General features: G+C 36.4%; 2 protein-coding genes across 7 annotated transcripts; both read right to left on the bottom strand.

Annotated features, from left to right (window-relative positions):
* Nucleotides 1–180: 180 nt before the first annotated feature.
* Nucleotides 181–7706, bottom strand: LOC147290965 (uncharacterized). 6 transcript variants are annotated; one of them, XR_015121401.1, is made up of 5 exons: nucleotides 6366–7706; nucleotides 6128–6203; nucleotides 5799–5886; nucleotides 810–3066; nucleotides 181–723 (listed from the first exon to the last, which is right to left on the bottom strand). XR_015121401.1 is itself a non-coding variant. In XM_086238363.1 (3 exons), the coding sequence occupies exons 1-2, from the start codon at nucleotides 7527–7529 to the stop codon at nucleotides 6138–6140; spliced, it is 1230 nt and encodes a 409-aa protein (XP_086094489.1). In that variant the 5' UTR covers nucleotides 7530–7706; the 3' UTR covers nucleotides 5593–5886; nucleotides 6128–6137. The 6 variants fall into 6 exon arrangements, 1 of the variants encoding a protein (XP_086094489.1); XR_015121402.1 differs by having other exon boundaries at nucleotides 181–769; nucleotides 2891–3066; XR_015121400.1 differs by having other exon boundaries at nucleotides 2891–3066.
* A 5767-nt stretch (nucleotides 7707–13473) lies between these two features.
* On the bottom strand, nucleotides 13474–16640 carry SHOT1 (Mitochondrial transcription termination factor family protein). Its single transcript, XM_086237679.1, has 2 exons — nucleotides 14571–16640; nucleotides 13474–13987 (listed from the first exon to the last, which is right to left on the bottom strand). Exon 1 carries the CDS (start codon nucleotides 16638–16640, stop codon nucleotides 14916–14918), a length of 1725 nt encoding a protein of 574 aa, XP_086093805.1. The 3' UTR covers nucleotides 13474–13987; nucleotides 14571–14915.
* Nucleotides 16641–17415: the final 775 nt, after the last annotated feature.

Here is a 17415-nt window from a genome sequence, read left to right as displayed (position 1 = left end):
AATAACCCTCTAGGCTCTAGTGCTGCTGATAAGGACAAGAACTCTGTGAAGGTAACAGAGCCCAAACATTTCTTCTTGCACGGATAATAAGAAAGGAATGATCACATCCAAAGCGCTTCAATCACCAAAACACCTCACAAACACAAACTAGATCATTTTCTAAGATTGATGGCAAAAACGATTGGACCTCATTAACAATTCTCACACATGAAGGCTTTTGGTACAAGGTCAAGGTCAAGCTCCAGCTCCAAGGCGTTAATCAACCAGTAAGGAAGGTTTTCAATCGAATCAATCCAACAGAAGCTTACAAGATTTTTATATGCAAAATATGCTAACATACCAGAAAAAACAGTCAAAATTTGCAACCAGCTGCTTTGTCATACACTACGACTTCCAACTGGGCATCCATACCACAGACTGTTCCAAACTATCTATGAGAACCTTTGCATCCGACTCAAGCTTACCCTTCAGCCACCCAACTTGCAGAGCTTCTATCCCTCTCCTTACTGCCTCAGCCTCTGTTATAAAACTGCTGCACAATTTTGCCAGCACAAACGTCTTCTTTACATACCCACCCAAGTCCCTGACTGTTCACTCCATGCACCGTTGCAGGTTGGCGTCACCATGCCTCTAACTGGAACAGCTCACTCAGCAACAAGTCAACAACCCCTTGAACTGGATTCCAAATGTTGGACTGCTTATGCCACACAATAATCTTCCACACTTTAGCATGCACACAAACAACTCTTGAGGGTCAGCAAGACTACAACTAAACAATCATATCAAAAGAGAGTACCATTAAAAAGTACCTTATTTCATGTATTCAATAATCATCGCATACCAAAAAACCATCAAAAAGTAATTATGCGTTTTCCCACTTAAGTAGGTGACCTTTTTCTGTCTATACCAATCCATAGCATTAGATGTTAGTGAAAAAAGAAATATCCATAAAATTGGAAATGTACAGATGGTTTTCAAAACTTCTATCTGAATCAATAAAATAATGATAAAAAATTTGAAGTCACTCTGTCCAGCTCTTATCAGTTGTTATATGTAACTATGGAAACATAACTACAATTACAGCCTCACTTTCCAACTACCCATTTACTATGAGGCAAACATTACAGAAAAGTGCACTTCTACCTACCCTCTCTAGTTTACTGAAAGGTTTAAGTTGGTTTTTCTAGCTTTAATTGGGACCAATATGAACTTGTAATAACTCCAGCAAAATGCACTTAGACCAATCTAAAACAAAATTTACATCAATTTGATATATTTAGATTCATTTTGAACAATGTCCACTCTACAGATTTAAAGTTGTATCAAAGTTGTTCATCTAATTTTGTTAACCACTGAAGACGGAAAAAAAAATCCACTAGATTCAAATCTGATATTAACTCCGAGTAGCAATGTTTTACATAGAACCGAACATTGTTCAGGTAATACAAGTGTACCAATTTAAAAGAAGGCATAAATTCAATTTAGACACATAACTATATAAGCTATTTCAACGGGGTCCATAAACTTTAAAGTATTTCAAATATACACCCGATTTATTATCTAAATTGAAAAATTAATTTCTGTCCATTGATTCGTTGAGAGATCAGTTAAATGACAGCTTGGCTTTTGCTGACCGGGATTACTTGGCGACGTGGTGCTGTCTCAGCAAACATTTCCTGCCAAATGAGCTACACGGGCCCACAATTTAATAATAATAGAGAGAGAGAGAGAGAGTTTGTGGGCCCGTGTCAGGGGTTAGGTGGACCCGTGTTGCTCATTTCCCGCCAAATGAGCGACACAGGTCCACCTAACCCCTGACACGGGTCCACAAACACAAACTCATCATCTCTTTCTCGCTCGTTGAACACAAGTGAGGGATTTATATTCAAATTTGGGGGAAAACGTGATGTTTTTTGGAGAGTAAATGGTCAGGAGAGCGTTCAACGAGCGGGAAAGAGGTGATGGGTGTGTGGGCCCGTGTCAATTGGACATGTGTTGCTCATTTGGCGGGAAATGTATGCTGAGTTGGTGCCACGTCGCCAATTAATCCTCGTTAGCAAATGCCAAACTGACATTTAACTTATCTCTCAATAAATTGATGTACGAAATTTCATTTTTCAATTTACATAATAAATCAAGTGTATATTTGAAATATTTGAAAGTTCGTGGACCTCGTTGAAATAGCATATATAGTTATGTGTCTAAATTGAATTTATGCCTTAAAAGAATATTTAGTGAAAAAAAATGTTGAATAGATCAAAACTTTTTGAGATGGTAACCACAAGTTGCTCACATGGTCAGGAAACTGGTTCTAGAAGGGACAATTTGAGCACAGAGGCAGTGATCTGTGAAATTACAATTACATCGGGACATGCGGAGGCCTTTTATTTGTCCAATAACAGTACTAGATTAGGGACTAAATTTGCACATTGAAAATTGCAAGGTTGACATTATTCAACTTGAAAGTTGAAACTAGGACCAAATTGACAAATTGAAAATTATATGATTGGTACTATTCAGATTAAAGTTAAAAGGACGCTTTTAGTACAGAATAAAGTAATACTTCGGTCAAAAAAAATTTAATAATATATAGTATAGAAGGTATGTAACTATAAAAACAACCATAAGGTAAGAAACAAGAAATGGTCTGATAGTTAACAAAGATTCCGTGGGCATCTTAAATGGCATAATAGGCATGTTTGAAGTGGCTAACCAAACAAATGTTTGGTCGTAAATTTGCAAGAAACATCTATGTAGCAAACAGAGAAATGCAGGCTGCTCCTTCAATGAATTATGTAACCAAAAAAGTAGTATGCATGTTCTCATCAAGTAATTATAACTCTATACCAAATTACTATATCTGTGTGTGTCCGTGTGTATTCATTATTACCATTGACCTCTAAATTGTGGATGGTAGGCTTGCCTCCCCCATGAAGTTACAGGTATCTGGTTCGGAAATGCAGCCTTTGGAGGGAAGACTCCACATTAGGTAGTCTAGGTCAGTTCTTAATTGGCAGCAAGCCAGATGCACCCTGAGGATTGTGCGAGCAATGCAGTATGCTCAATCTGTGAGGTCAAAAATAAGGTGAAACTTCAGTAAGAAACATGAGCATTACACCCACTGAGCCATGTATAGCTCCTTATATGGCAAGCTGCTTCTTACTTTTCAGTGTAAAAGTTAATTACCAACTTTGGAATTTTTTTAGTCTAACAAAAGCTGAATTTGAACTTGTTCAACTACAAATAGAACATTGAACAAATACAACAATATGCTTGAAACGCTACAGAAACATGAATTATTCGGACTGAAAAACCAGATTTTGTGGTCTTCAGTAACTTTAACTCTGAGAACAAATTAGTGATCCATGATACCAAGATTAATTTGGCACACCAACAATTTGACACTTACAACAAAACTAAATTGCAATAAAACAGTAAATTTGATATTCAACATCCAAGGCGAGTTATATCGATATTGTACCAAATCTAAGCAACAGTCAAGAACGTAAAAAAATTTGATGAATTTCTTTTTAACTGTTTGAAAAGCAAGCACGCATCAAAAAAGTAAATGAAGATTGTGCTTCAGCGTATGGCAGACATGATGGCAAGATCAGATGAGAAACAAAAGAAATCATAACCAATTTACATCTCAAGCTACCCCATGGTTGAAGCTCCCAAAGAATGTTCAGCCACAAAACATATTTAAGGCCATTTTACCACTTTGTTCCTTGATAAAATGAAAAAAAGAAAAGGAAGAAAATACAAAGAGAGCAAGCGAGAGAGAGAGAGAGAGAGAGAGAGAGAGAGAGAGAAAGAAAGAAAGAGAGAGAGAAAGAGAGAAAGAGAGAGAGAAAGAGAGAGAGACAGAGAGAGAGAGAGAGAGAGAGAGACAGAGAGAGAGAGAGAGACAGAGAGAGAGAGAGAGAGAGAGAGAGAGAGAGAGAGAGAGAGAGAGATGTATCACTCCTGGATTATAAGAGATAGGTCTATTCTAGACACAAATATATTAGGTAGGATAATGAGAATGACCTAACTGAAATTAGGGTGTATGAAGCACATTGGTATTATGTATAAAGTATCAGAAATCTTAAAGGACACACTTCCCTGCCAAGGAAATGGGAGATCTGACATTGTGTCATAGTAAAAACAAAAAACTGTGCCACAACTAAATTTTGAACCCCATTGAAACAGGATATTCATAAAACCAACCCTTCTTAATTGGTTTGAAATCATGGGCATGCCATCTTACCATATTTCGGACGAAAAACATCCAATTACTCCTTTTACTAAAAGGGTAAGTTTGCAAAATTTCTTTTATTAATTATTTCAAGTTGCACATTCTGCAAAATCAGAAAACTTTAAATGCACAAAGTGCACAAAACTCTACCACAGTTCAAGTACAAATGAAAGCAAGGCACCTTGTACTCTAAAACCACTAGCTTTAATAATCTTGTAAATGTAATCCTGAAGAGAATATTCTTTTAATAGAAGTACTAAGAATTCTTAATCATTGAGTTAGTATGCCGTAAATAAGTAGCCATTCTTCAAGAGGGCCATTAAACATCTACAAATATGTAATGACAACAGAACAAAACATTCCTTCCATGTCACACAATATCAAAGCATTATAGACGATATATTAGAAACACAGAGCATTATAGATTAAAATTGAGCCCCTACAAAAACAACTCATAATATCTATCATGCATATCTCCAATTCTTTTTCCCCTCTTCATTTCTATGAAGATATGTATGTGTGCGTAAAAGTATTTCATAAAATAAGGTGAGTTTTTTAAATTCCCCTGCCCCTTATGTCTCACTTCAAGTGTCCACACCTCTCAAAATTAGTAGCAATGTCTCGTGCATGGCGTATCCAGCCATCTAAAATTACATAGACCGTCAAAGTTTGATGCGTTTAATAAACTGAAATTAAGCATAACGTGACCATACTTGTGCACCCTTGAAGTAGAAACAAAGAGGTAAACACTGCACTGTAGTCTAAAACCACTAGGTCCAAATTATTTTCAACATAATTATGAGGATAATCTTCTTTTAATCTCATTATTCTCTATCAACGAAATAATATATCTGTGTGCAAGTAGATGAAAACATACTGCATAATAGGTAGAGTTTCTGACTCTCAGAAAACTTATCTCACATCTAACAGCATTTTTGTTTCCAATCTTACTACTACCAGGTCAATCCCATCCCTCTGCCCCCCTCCCACCTACCCCCGCCCCGCTTTTCAATTCCCTTTTTTGTTCGAGCCCCTGTACTTTCTAGTCGTCTGCAGCAATTACAAGTGCATGGTGCATGGGCACCTCTAGTAGGAAAGAGAAGTGCGTACTCATTAGAGTATAACACGTTTATCAAATCGCTCAACGGTCAGCAAATATAACTTTGCTGCTCCAACAAGTGTAGATTAAGAAAGAAAATAATAACAACAAGTGTAGATTATAACCTTGCGTATAAAAGCAAAACACGCATTCATTTTCAGTCTTGGTCTACGATATAAACTCCTAACAACCAACAAAATCTTGCAAACTAGCCCAAAAAAGAAGCTGTGTTAAATCATTTCCAGTTCAGGGGAAAAGAAGTCTAAATTAAAATTTTATTATTATCCGTTATTCGTCCAACTGGTAACTGAGAACTGATAACCCCTATATACATCTGCAACTACTCATAACAGCTAAAACGATACAACTCTTCTGACTATTCATCGAGCTCCTTACGAAAAAAACAAAAACATGATACATCTGAGTTATCCTTTCACCTTCTGAGATCTATCATTGTTATACCTTCTGTGTTCAAAATGTTCAGAGCAGTCACAAGTCTTCAAAATCTCCACCAAACATTTAACTAACAACAGCCTCATCCAATCTAACCCTGCAAGCAGAATAATCAAATTATCAGCTTCCCACACCAACTCAAACCTGCAGCCTCATTAACACTAATATATGATAGTGAATTACACAAAAAGAAAACAATCAAAACTTGCAAACCCCATTTCTCATTTCCTTGGGACCAAATACAATTTGATCTATGATCTAATCCTATCTTTACATATAACTCGAGAATCATAAAAACAACATATTCAAAACAAGCCAAAAGATTCAAAAGATTTCACCTTTGATGGATTACTCCTTGGAAACCCGGTAGGAATCTGCCGAGATTGAATTCAGCCACATTCCCGGAAATAAATTCTGCAAAACAATCGAAACCACATCAAATACCAAACAATTCAAAACCCTAATGACCAAAACAAACAACAACAATCACACTACACCAAACTCAAAACCTCAAAGACTCAACAACAAAAAATAACCAAACCCATATATACGCCATTGAATTGAACAATACAGTACATCAAGCTGTCTCTGCACATTCTTAGCTCTCTTCTTCGGCCGCCTTGAGGGCTTCACCCCGGTCATAATGAAAAGGTCCTCTTCAATCTCCTCCTTCGTCAGCGAAACTGATATACTCAGCTTCTTCTCCTTCTTGTCACCTTTGGCCTCAGCTGCCCCCTTAGAGCGGCCCGCCTCCTGGGTCTTGTTGTGCTGCACCAGCGGGGCACCAGTTTTCAGTACACCATTACCACCATTGGGCTTAGGCACCGGTTTTCGGGGCCTGAGATTCCAAGTCTTCTGAAATGTCTCCTCCACCATATCCACCTCCATCGCCTCCGACTCCGCCTCTGCCTCTGCCTCAGCCTCAGCCTCAGCCTCAGCCTCAGCCTCCGCTGCTAAAGCAGCAGCAGCAGCAGTAGAGCTCTGATTTTGCTTCTCTGCTTGCGTTTCCACCTCAGCAGCAGCAGCAGCGGCAGCAGAGCTCTGGTTTTTATTCTCTGCTTGCGGTTCCACCTCAGCAACAACAACAGCCTTGCCTTTGGACCGAATACGAATGGAAATCTTGGATTTCGGCTTTTTGGTCTCCGGCGGGTCGATAGAGACCCCGGCGGAGAGTGGGTCGGTCATTTTTTCGTCATTGGAGGACTTGGGGTCGGGTTGCTTAGCTACCCAGAACTTGCTCGGGTCGATCAAGACCCCAGCAGAGTGTGGGTCGCTAACTCTGTCACCATTGAAGAACTTAGGGTCGAGTTGCTTAGCTACCCAGTCCTGACTCGGGTCTATCAAGACCCGGGCAGAGTGTTGGTGGGTCACTATTCTGTCGTCAATGGAGGACTTGGGGTTGTTGTTGGTAGGGTGCTGAGCCACCGAGTCATGGTTGGCGAGTTGGGTGTCGTGGTGGGTGAATTGGTGAGAGTAGCTAGTGTTGGTGGTGGTGGTGATGGGTATGGTGGTGGTGATGGTGGTGATGGTGGTGTTGGTGGTGTTGGTGTTGGTGGTGGTGGTGGGTATGGCGTTTTTCAGCGCCCATTTGAGCTCAGACAAAGGGAGGTCGCGGTGGCGCTGTTGGTGGGGTTGGTGGGGAAGAGACTTTGAAGGCACAGGGGAGGCCATGGAAGTGGTTACTGGTCTGGGTTCGGGTCTGGTTTCGGGTTGGGTTTGAGGGACCGAGTGAAACACCATGAAAATTGGTTTGTTGGGTCCCTCTGGACTCTCTCTCTCACTTATCACCCTCTCTGATTGAGTAGACACAGTAGTAGTGATGGTGTTCGAGGGATTAACAGTGAGAGGATTTTATAGCGAGACAAAGAGCGAGAGAGGAGTGGCTTGGGGAAGGGGGAGAGCATCACAGCAAGGGCAGTTATGATTCTACTGATTCTGGCAAGGGAGCAAAAATGGTTTCTTGTTTGTTTTTTTCTTGTCTTATACCAATAATGCCCTTCTCATTCTTTTTTGTTTTTAACCTAAACAAATTATTTTTCTTCTGAAAATTTGTTTTTTTATTTTTTTTACTACAGTTGGTTTTTGTGAAATTGGAATAAATTATTTCTATTGACAAATGTGAAATATATTGAAAAAGAGAAGATGGAAGAAGTTGTTTGAAAATTAAAGCAACCGAAACCTCGTACGTTAACCGTCTTTTTATTTTAATATGTAATAAGATTACGTACAGATGATTCTTTTTAGATTTTACGTTAACGACAATTACATGCACTCGGCCGTCTTTTTGAAAGTATTGCCATATACATAAATTAGCTAGATACGATTCTGAATATTCTTTTAGTTGTAATGTTCGTTACCTATTATTAGGTCGTCAAGATTAACTTGGTAATTTGATAGTCAAAAGTAAACAGTAATCATAGTGAATATCTTTTCTTGTGCGGCTTTTAAATTTCAACTTTATTTCTTGTACTATTTTTTAGAGATTAAGAATTAAAATTCATTACTGCATTCATGAAAATAGGTTCCGGTAGTTAATTTAAAAGCATTTCGATTTAAAATCTCACAAGTGACATTCCTAATTATTCACAATCACAAAAAACAAAATAAAAAATTCTCCATTAATAAATTGTTCAAAAAGTGGATGTGCATTGTAAATTTGTATCAAATTATTGAATCATTAACATTGTACATGATCACTATTTTCACTTTTTGATATTTATAGGAAGTTTTTGTGTTTATGGAATTTGGTAAAAATTAAGAATAAATAAAAATGAAAAGAATTATTTCAAAAAATAAGAAAATAAAAATTATATGCTGATATGGTTTTGGCCTTTTGAGTCATTTTCTTTTTCTACTCATTAAATTTCGAATATGCAAAATAAGGCATTGTCATAAATTTGAGAATCTAGCTACATTTGCAAAAGAATTGTCATCTTAAAGTTGTAAAATCCTCCTTTTTGGAAAATCTTTGGGAGATTTTTATTTTGCATGCTCACTAGTCATAATTGACAGTGGAAAAGCAAGGGGCTATGTACACACCAAAAACATTTTTTCAATTCTGGTAATAAAAATTCACAAAATGGGAAAAAAGATTCTGTTTGAGTAATAAAATTTGGAGAAAATGGGAAAAGATTTATGTTTTTTCTAATAAAATCGTATATGGAAAAAAGCAATTAAGTTTGACCATCAGGCCAGGATATGACCCGTGGACTACATGCAGAGAATCCGCGGTAAAGTGTGGGTTATGTGATATACACCTGGGACACTGTATGTGGTTCAGTTACATGGTTTTGCTAATCTGTCTTGGTGGGCACTAATTAAGAAAGAAAACTATCATATTGTTATTAGGGATAACCCTGCATTGTCATCTTATGATGACAATCCTTGAATGCTTTTAGGTTTCTTTCAACGATTATGTTTGCAAATATCGAATCAAATTGAAAATTATTTAATTATTATGATATCATTTTAAGTTTTTGATAATCTATATGTTTAGAAATAAATTTTAACATATAAACATTGTATATATGTTATATAAGTAGAGTTGGTCTTGCGATTTTGGTGATCCAAGGTGAATTGTAAAAATAAAATGATCGACCCTGATGTATATTCATGTGATTTTTTTTCAATAAGTACACATAAAAGTTATTATAATTAATAACATTTTAAGATAACAAAACAACAAATGTAATCCAAACATTACTTAGGCGTAAATACGTAATGCAATATATAGCATTTGGGGCTCAAGGTGGTTGCCTCACCGTGCATTCAAAACACTTCTTAACTTTTGCATCTAATTCTTAATAGATCACTTTTCTATTATTAGAATATAAATTTTTCCATAGTTAGATTTGTTTGTTTGTGCATCCGTACTCTAAACAAACTCCTACTGATCGCAGTTGAATTTTTATGTAACTTTTTTATTTAAATAATGTTTTAGCAACTCTCGAAAATAACTTAAGAACTACACACTAGCTTTAAATTATGAAATTAGGTTGGGATATGATCTTTCTTTTTATTAAAACGGGTATCTCTTTAGATATTTTGTCTTTATACCAATATCAGCAAACCTTTTTTGCATTAAAACCATTATCATTACCCAACTAGTTTTGTATTGGGATCCAAAAGCCAAGAAGCCCTATTTATCCCCTTGTGACTTTATGCATAAATTTGGTGGAACACGAACAGCTCTCTAATGCTGCAAGATTCATTAGGTTTGGGTACGGTCAAGAAAACCTACCAATACATTAATACTGTCTGGGCTTAATTTAAAAGTCAACAGGAAGAAGAGAATTGGGAATTAGATATTTATAACTAATTGATGTTCCATATCTAAAATAATACAAATAGAGAGAAAATGCTAATGATTAAGTGTTGGATTTTTCTTTTAAAAAACAATAATTTAGTGATTTTTTTGTGTGAAAGTCAATGAATAGAATATACTAGTAACTAACAAACAAATATATTTAAATGTGTTTAAAAAGAGAGAAAACCCAAGTACTGAACTAGCTAGTTATACATATGTAATGTAATTGAACTTAGATCACTCTTCCCTGGCCAAAAAAAATAAATAAATAACTTAGATCACTCATGCACTCGTTCAAGTTAATGAAGTGCCTGCATGGCTTGATCACTCTTAGCATGCACATGTATAACTTAGTACATTGCACTTAGATCACTCTTAGCATATGGCTGAGATCACTCTTATCATTCCATTGCACTATTAGAGGTGATCGAATCAGACTCCAAATGTGCAGTTGTAGAGAAGTGACTGCAAAGTGCTGCTTCAAAAATGTGGGGCAAATTCTACGGCCACATGTCAGGTAGGCCTTGAATCAAGGAATTTAACTGTGTCCTTCTTATATGCGTTAGGCGTGTCAATACGCGATCATAAACTGAGTGTACAATTATAAATTTTTCGTGTATCTGACTTCGAACCAAACAATTGTGACCGAGGAAGGAACAAATATCGACCTTAGGTTCTCACTGCCTTGATGCAAGGACTTTTGGGAGGGTGTGATGGAGTACGATTCGGTAGATGATTATGAATATATGGATGATGGTGTGAAATTAATGAAAATAAAAATAAAACAAACTAAAAGTGCAATTAAAAACTAAATGCGAAAATTAAAAGTGCAATTAAAAACTAAATGCAAAAATTAAAGTGCGACAAAACTAAAGTGCAATCAAAATGAAGGTAATCTCTAGAAATAATAGAACTAATACGAGTGTGAACATTAAAATGCATAATCTAACACTACTCTAAACTAGGAAAACGATAAATAAAGCATTTACATGCGGAAAATAAATAAAGCGATAAACCTAATTTATGTGCGAAAAATAAAATCTAAACTAACAATAGACAAATTAAAGGTCACACTCATATTAATACTAAAAAATTTGTGGAAAACCCCAAACGTTCTGAAACATTATATCCTTGAGGATAACCATGCGATTTCCTCAACAACGATCTAAAAATTAACTATTTGAAAAGAAATTAAACTAAAACCCTAATAAGTTTATGAGATTAAATCATGAGATTAACCTTAATCCCTCAAGAACGAACTATTACAAAAGAGATAAACTAAATCATGATAACTAGGAAGCTTGAAAAAACGAAAAATGATATTTGGTGTGGTTTTTGTTGATTGATTCTTGATTCTGATTGGCCTCTGGGGGATCCTTTATGCTTCTTCAATAACTTGTATTTATAGGGTTCAGTGACAACCCTAATGGGTCGGACCATTAATTGGCCTCAAAGAAAACTCATACTCAATCTCAAAGATTTGATGAGATAAAATCCTTAATTATCTTCTATCTACTTGGTCTCCAAGAATATCCAAACTTTTCCCATAGTGGGCTTGGAGTAGACTTCGGTTTGAAGATAAAATCTAATTCTGGAAATATTTCCTAAGTATGGTCTTAATCTTGGCAATTGATGTGATTCCCTTAAATTAGTACTTTATGTTGACTTTGAATTCTGAACTTGAGTAGACTCTTGCTTTGGTAAAAGATTAAATGAATATGGAAGCCCACAATTAGGCATTCGGTTGTGGCTCATCGTCCTTAGACATTGAATGGATTTCCATGATGCTCTTGAATCACCTTTAAAGACTGCGGTTGAAGCCTTCTTGTCAACATAGGCTGCTTCCTTGCTTAATTGGAACAACTTGGCCGCAATCAAGCTTGGCTACGACCATCAATTATGTGAGGTTGCTATATGTATACGGTCGTTTATGTGGTCAATGACCGTAAAAAAATTTAACCTAAATACTAAGAATAAATTAAAGTAGGATGCATGACAAGCATCCTACTTAACCTCTAATATAACTATTGTTAAAATGTAATAATAAGGTAACATTTGTAACCTCTAGGTCACTTAGCTTATTTAGTATAGTTTAAATTCACTTTTTTCAGTTTTGTTCGTTTTGAATTTTCTTCTCTCAAATTCTCTTAGTTTTTTCAGTATATGAAACTTATATTTGTTGAAAGTATAGTGAAAATATGACTACAGTTGCAGTTTTAGTTTTCTAACGTAGTTTCAATTTACAATTTCAGTTTGACGCTTGCTGAAGCTATTTTGGGTGGGTTAGGCTTGTGTTAGTTTCAGTTTTTAATTTTGAGTGAGTTGAACTTGTGTTAGTTTCAGTTTTTATTTTGGGTGAGTTGGGCTTGTGTTAGTTTCAATTTTTTATTGGGCCTTTTAGAAGGTTATATGCAAGTTAAATTTGTATGTTGGGGTGGTTTTTATTAAGTTTTTAGTGTGTCAGTACCTTGAAATTAAGGCACTTAAATACTAATTCACTCTTAATTTGAACCAAATAAAGATTGGCCTAAACTAGAATTTTGGCCGAAATACATATTGGTCCATGTTGTACCATTTTTTAATCAAGATAATAACATAAATTATCTCAAAGTCCAATCTTTGACTTTACTTGATCATTGAGCTATGACCTAAATTTAGTAGCTGCTTGAGTACGAGAAGTCGGCCCTAAAGTCGCGCCTAAATACATATTAATACAAGCCGCACAAGGATATCAACCATATGATCTCAATCAAAACTCACTCTAATCGTTAGATCCAGCCTAAAATAGATTTTGGTTCATGAGAAAAATATCGGTTCAAACATTGGGCTACTATATATAAGCATATATCTTTCATGAGCAGAATGGGGGTGGCAGCTCTTGGGCTTGTTCAGAGTTTGGGTTGTATCATTATGGACTTCCCACTTGTGTTGTGGCCCATCTTTTGGTTGAAGATCTTTGTTGTGTGCCATGGGCCAGATTAGTCCCTAACAAATTTCCTGTCGTTTGGGTCTCTGGCCCACCCTAGTACGAAAAGAAAACCACTCTTAGCCAAAAATGAATCATCTTCTTATTTGTGGGGACTTGTAAGTTCAGCCAAGTACATTTGAAGTCTCGAGTTTGAATTCTTCTTCCTCCATTCTTGTTCGATTGATAGATAGAAATAAATTACAACGTAATTTATTAAATTGTTCTACGAAAAGTTTATTTGAAGTCCTTATTAAGATTAGCCCAAATAGTGAGGGAAGATAGAGAAACGAGTTATGATTATGATAAACAAAAGGTTCAATCTTGAGAAGAGAATTGACAAACCAAACTGAACATTTCCTCCGACAAGAAAGTGAACAAGATGACCATGTCAATAAATCGGAATTAACAACTTCTAGTCTTCTAGAGTTCTCAATTCTTTGTGAACAAGTAAATCATAACTTATGATTTTACCAGAAGCATTAAAGAAATAAAAAAATGCCTAAAAAAATTATGAACTTAATGAGTCGAGAGATATTGAAGGGAATCTGCTATCCAGTTGAGGGAACACCTTCCTTCCAGCGTCCTAAGCAACCAAATCAGAAGCTTCGATAATTCTTTGTTGTACTGGTACATGAAAGATTCCAACTTCCTTCTAAATTGCTCAAAATCAAGTAAACAGAGCCGTCGGAAGACTTTGGAACCTTGTTTCCGACACCAAAAGCAGGCCACACTGCCAACCGGGCTTAAAAGAAGCAACAATAAGTGACTAACAAGACATACGAGGCTATCAGAAGGAAAAAGTCAAACAAAGACCATGATGAAGATAAGAGAGCCAGAAGCTTCAGCCACCTAATAGAGCTTCCTTCTACATCTGGGGCTTGGCTTGAACCACTCCCATGGAGGCTGATCTCAATCATTGTAGCCCTGTTCCAGTAATAGTGACAGAAACATGTTCAACAAAAGCTTCATCCTTTAACTGGTGACTGGTGCTGAAAAGACATTGCAAACAAAATATACCAAATTGAAAAGCATGGGAATGGAACACAAAAGAGTCGGAAAGTACAGTGCAGATAAGCAAAACCCTTTCTAAATGAATAAAGAGGTCGGCATGTACTTAAAAGAAATCAGGCCTCACTTCCCATAGCCAGCAGTAATTCAACAGACATAATAACAGAACTCATATGTTCAAAGAACAAACAAAACTTTGTTTCAATGACAGATCATCATCCATTCCAATTAGCACACAAAAGTTTAAGAGAACTGCTTGAGGCGTGCGCTGAGAAGATAGGGTTTCAGCATGCCCAAATGCGCCTACCTCTCATTGAGTTGGAACAAGCAATAAAATGAGGTTGCAAAATTCTGCTTTTCGATGTCTTGATAAACAAATCAAAAAATCTCCACACACAAAAGAGATATAATTTCTAGATACAAAAAGCCTGTATAAAGAAATCATTTAACTGAACATAATGGCAATGATCATATGTACAAGGCACAAAACAGAACTTACTTTCAATTTTATGGGTCATTATCACTTCACTTGCTCCTCTACCCTTAATATTGTAAGCATTGGAGGATTAAGATAAGAACAAAATCAACAACCATCACAGTGGCTCAGAACCAGAAACTGCCTAATGTTATCATCACCTAAAGATCAGATAAAAGTTTACAAATCTCTAACAATGCGTCAATGACAGAAGGTTAACTTCTTGACAAATTCCTAATGGTATCCTCATCAATACCATGTTGGAATTCCAAATCCATAGGTAATAATAATGTAATATGTCGTTCATTTTTACAACAAGCTGGTAAACTCTATGCAAGAGATGTCTCTCGACAAGTATTAATGGATTTTCTATTTGAGAAAATTCTTTTTGTTTGATAAGGTTCTATCTGAGAAACATTCAAACCAATGTTTTGGAACAGCTGGGTGAATTCCAAAAACCCGTGCTACAAATCTCTTTTCACTGGTAGCAATCATGCTTGCAAACGAGTAGCTTTCAGAGTACAAACCCTTCTCTTTGAGCCACACATAAAATCTGTATCTGGGCTTAATCCGGTTCTCCAAGTCAAAACACAATAATGCTGGAAAAGTACTGAGGTACTGCAAAGAGGAATCCATTTCCTGGCAAAAGAAATTTACTTTCTTTTCTAGATATTCTGGGTTCTGGTTCAGGATCTTTGGTGTTGTTCTTATCATCAAACAAAGGTTTGAGAATTCAATTCCTGTATCAAGAAGACAATCAAACCGCTTTTGTAAGTCACTGCTTTTACCATGCAAGTGGGTTAAGGTCATTAGAGTCACACAATTCTCTCCAAACCCAATGCCATGCAAGAAATTCAATTTTTGAATTGTATGAATGGGAGTCGCCGAAGATTGGATCCTCCCCAATCCATCACTAAATTCTTTCTTGACGTTGATGTCTTCATCAGAATCAATGATTACATAATCCGCTAACAACTGATGTTCATTCTTAATCTTATTAAAGAACCATTCCTGAAGATCCAAAGCCCTTATCAAATGTGGTAAATTAGCCATTTTGTTTCTTCCCATCACATGAGGGTACTTTTCACTCACAGCCTTCAATTCTTCAATGTTCAATCCAAAATGTTTCAACAATCCCAATGCTGATATCAACGGCGTTTCCAGATCAAGATTCAAAATCTCTGGACTTTGAAGAAGCAACAAGCCTACATCCTCTTTCCTAACACCTAATCTACAAAAGTAGTTTGCTTTCTGGACCAGCACATCTGCTGAGCATTCACGAAAAAGATCTTTCTTCCTACCCAACAATTCCCCTACCTCCCCTTTCTCGCAACCCAAATCATAAAACACCCGAATTTCTTTACAAACCTCATACCAAGCATCCACATTTCCCTCAACACAATTTTCCATATCAAACTCTACAAATACCCTTTTCAAATCATCAAGCAATGCCACAATATCACCACCCAATTCCCCCTCCACCCTCAACAAAGAAGGGAAAGCCAAGCACATACCCACAACTGAAAGATTACAAAACCCATATTCCTTAAACCCACTAAGCCTCTCTTTCAACTCCTTTGGACTCTTACTAAAAACAGAAGGTTCCTCCTCATACAACTTCCCTAACATATTCCAAGGAAACCCAAATCCAGAAAGTTCACAAGCAACCTTCAAAACAGTCCCATCTTCAGAGAAGAAGAACTTGTTGGCAGGCAAAAAGTCACAAACTTGGTTGTATTCTATGCCAATGCTTTCAAAGAAAAACTCAAATTCATTGATGGGGTGGTACCTGAGGAACCTCTGGAAGCTCTTCGAGAAATTTGGGGCCGAAAAGTCGATCTTTTTTATGAGATAGGAGAGGGAGAAGAGGGAGTTCTTGCTAATATGCTCGGCGTATGTGAAGGACAAGGACCTGGTGGTGTGGAGGTAGTCCGTGAGGACCTTCTGGGCTTGTTTGATGACTTGGGACTTGTACTTGTGGGGGATATTGGAGAGGGTTGGGGGCTTTAGGAGCCTTGTGGTGGTTCTGGTTTTGGTGGTAGTGGAGAAGAACTGGTGTGAAAGGAGATTGTAGAGAGATTTGGGGAGGGACATGGTCAGTGGTTTTTCAGAAAATATCAGTTTTAAGGGATTTAAGGAGAAACATGTTACCTGGCCAAAAAAAGGAGAAACATGTTAAACCTTGGCCAAAAAAAAAAAAAAAAAAAAAGGAGAAACATGTTAAACAACTTTCATCACATTTTTATTGGTACTCTCGTTGTGTCTGTGAGATGGTCCACGCTGAAGAGTGAAGACTGAAAGGATGTTTCACAAAAACAAAAAAAAACAAAAAAACAGAGAAATTATATTTGCACGGTTGCACCCACCCATCACAACTGTTTGTTCGGTAATTATATTTTGAGAAATTTGGAAAAATAATCCTTTTCTAAACCCATTTTTTATAATTTTTAGAAAGAGAAAATTACAGATTTAGTCCAGTTATTTTATACCTAGTTCAATTTTGGTCTACAATTTTTTTTAAGTTTTGTTTTGGTCCACTAATTGTTCCACTTGTTCAATAAAGGTCCATATTTGTTTTCTCAAATTTGGTCTGTCTTTTACCCTATCAAATCTCATCCAAATTTAGCAAACATATAATTGTTTTAAAGCTATGCATTTCTTATTTACAACTATATAAAGATCATTCAAATTGAAGTTCTAAAACTCAAGATAATTGACCCCAAAGTAGAGTACCTGAAAGCCTGAAACTGCCAATTTTTCAAACTACACCCAATCTCAATTCTCTTAGATTCTAATACTCCAAATTTGTTTTTATGACTAAGAAATGATAAAATATAACTTATACTTCAATTATAATTGAAGAAAGCAC

This window comes from Dryas octopetala, chromosome 3 (assembly GCF_963921425.1).
Source record: "Dryas octopetala chromosome 3, drDryOcto1.1, whole genome shotgun sequence".
NCBI lineage: Eukaryota > Viridiplantae > Streptophyta > Magnoliopsida > Rosales > Rosaceae > Dryas > Dryas octopetala.
Note: the sequence above shows the minus strand (reverse complement) of the source record. Positions and strands in the feature narration are given on the sequence as shown.